Genomic DNA, 2110 nt, shown 5'->3' on the forward strand with positions numbered 1-2110 from the left:
GGTACTGGTGGACTCGGTCGAGGTACAGGTGGATTCGGTCGAGGTACTGGTGGACTCGGTCGAGGTGCAGGTGGATTCGGTCGATGTACTGGTGGACTCGGTCGAGGTGCAGGTGGACTCAGTCGAGGTACTGGTGGACTCGGTCGAGGTACTGGTGGACTCGGTCGATGTGGAGGTGGATTCAGTCGAGGTACTCGTGGACTCGGTCGAGGTACTCGTTGACTCGGTCGATGTGGAGGTGGATTCAGTCGAGGTACTCGTGGACTCGGTCGAGGTGGAGGTGGATTCAGTCGATGTACTGGTGGACTCGGTCGAGGTGGAGGTGGATTCAGTCGAGGTACTCGTGGACTCGGTCGAGGTACTCGTTGACTCGGTCGATGTGGAGGTGGATTCAGTCGAGGTACTCGTGGACTCGGTCGAGGTGGAGGTGGATTCAGTCGAGGTACTCGTGGACTCGGTCGAGGTACTCGTTGACTCGGTCGATGTGGAGGTGGATTCAGTCGAGGTACTCGTGGACTCGGTCGAGGTACTGGTGGACTCGGTCGAGGTGGAGGTGGATTCAGTCGAGGTACTCGTGGACTCGGTCGAGGTACTCGTTGACTCGGTCGATGTGGAGGTGGATTCAGTCGAGGTACTCGTGGACTCGGTCGATGTGGAGGTGGATTCAGTCGAGGTACTTGTGGACTCGGTCGAGGTACTCGTGGACTCGGTCGAGGTGGAGGTGGATTCAGTCGAGGTACTCGTGGACTCGGTCGAGGTACTCGTTGACTCGGTCGATGTGGAGGTGAATNTTCAGTCGAGGTACTCGTGGACTCGGTCGAGGTACTGGTTGACTCGGTCGATGTGGAGGTGGATTCAGTCGAGGTACTCGTGGTGGACTCGGTCGATGTACTCGTGGACTCGGTCGAGGTGGAGGTGGATTCAGTCGAGGTACTCGTGGACTCGGTCGAGGTACTCGTTGACTCGGTCGATGTGGAGGTGGATTCAGTCGAGGTACTTGTGGACTCGGTCGAGGTACTCGTGGACTCGGTCGATGTGGAGGTGGATTCAGTCGATGTACTCGTGGACTCGGTCGAGGTGGAGGTGGATTCAGTCGAGGTACTCGTGGACTCGGTCGAGGTACTCGTTGACTCGGTCGAAGTGGAGGTGGATTCAGTCGAGGTACTCGTGGACTCGGTCGAGGTACTCGTGGACTCGGTCGATGTGGAGGTGGATTCAGTCGAGGTACTCGTGGACTCGGTCGAGGTACTCGTGGACTCGGTCGATGTGGAGGTGGATTCAGTTGAGGTACTCGTGGACTCGGTCGAGGTACTCGTTGACTCGGTCGAGGTGGAGGTGGATTCAGTCGATGTACTCGTGGACTCGGTCGAGGTGGAGGTGGATTCAGTCGATGTACTCGTGGACTCAGTCGAGGTGGAGGTGGATTCAGTCGAGGTACTCGTGGACTCGGTCGAGGTACTCGTTGACTCGGTCGATGTGGAGGTGGATTCAGTCGAGGTACTCGTGGACTCGGTCGAGGTACTGGTTGACTCGGTCGATGTGCAGGTGGATTCAGTCGAGGTACTTGTGGACTCGGTCGAGGTACTCGTGGACTCGGTCGAGGTGGAGGTGGATTCAGTCGAGGTACTCGTGGACTCGGTCGAGGTGGAGGTGGATTCAGTCGAGGTACTCGTGGACTCGGTCGAGGTACTCGTGGACTCGGTCGAAGTGCAGGTGGATTCAGTCGAGGTACTCGTGGACTCGGTCGAGGTACTCGTGGACTCGGTCGATGTGGAGGTGGATTCAGTTGAGGTACTCGTGGACTCGGTCGAGGTACTCGTGGACTCGGTCGATGTGGAGGTGGATTCAGTCGAGGTACTTGTGGACTCGGTCGAGGTACTCGTGGACTCGGTCGATGTGGAGGTGGATTCAGTCGATGTACTCGTGGACTCGGTCGAGGTGGAGGTGGATTCAGTCGAGGTACTCGTGGACTCGGTCGAGGTACTCGTTGACTCGGTCGAAGTGGAGGTGGATTCAGTCGAGGTACTCGTGGACTCGGTCGAGGTACTCGTGGACTCGGTCGATGTGGAGGTGGATTCAGTCGAGGTACTCGGGACTCGGTCGAGGGTAC

The 2110-nt window shown here is 58.0% G+C and overlaps 1 protein-coding gene across 1 annotated transcript; it reads left to right on the forward strand.

The window, feature by feature from the left end:
• Positions 1-776: 776 nt before the first annotated feature.
• On the forward strand, positions 777-2043 carry CBG25081 (the record flags this gene model as incomplete). Its single annotated transcript, XM_002648649.1, has 2 exons — positions 777-778; positions 802-2043. Coding segments are annotated over 2 exons (1244 nt in total), but the record flags the coding sequence as incomplete, so codon positions are not given.
• Positions 2044-2110: the final 67 nt, after the last annotated feature.

The sequence above is a fragment of the Caenorhabditis briggsae genome, assembly GCF_000004555.2.
Source record: "Caenorhabditis briggsae AF16 supercontig from assembly CB4, cb25.NA_405, whole genome shotgun sequence".
NCBI lineage: Eukaryota > Metazoa > Nematoda > Chromadorea > Rhabditida > Rhabditidae > Caenorhabditis > Caenorhabditis briggsae.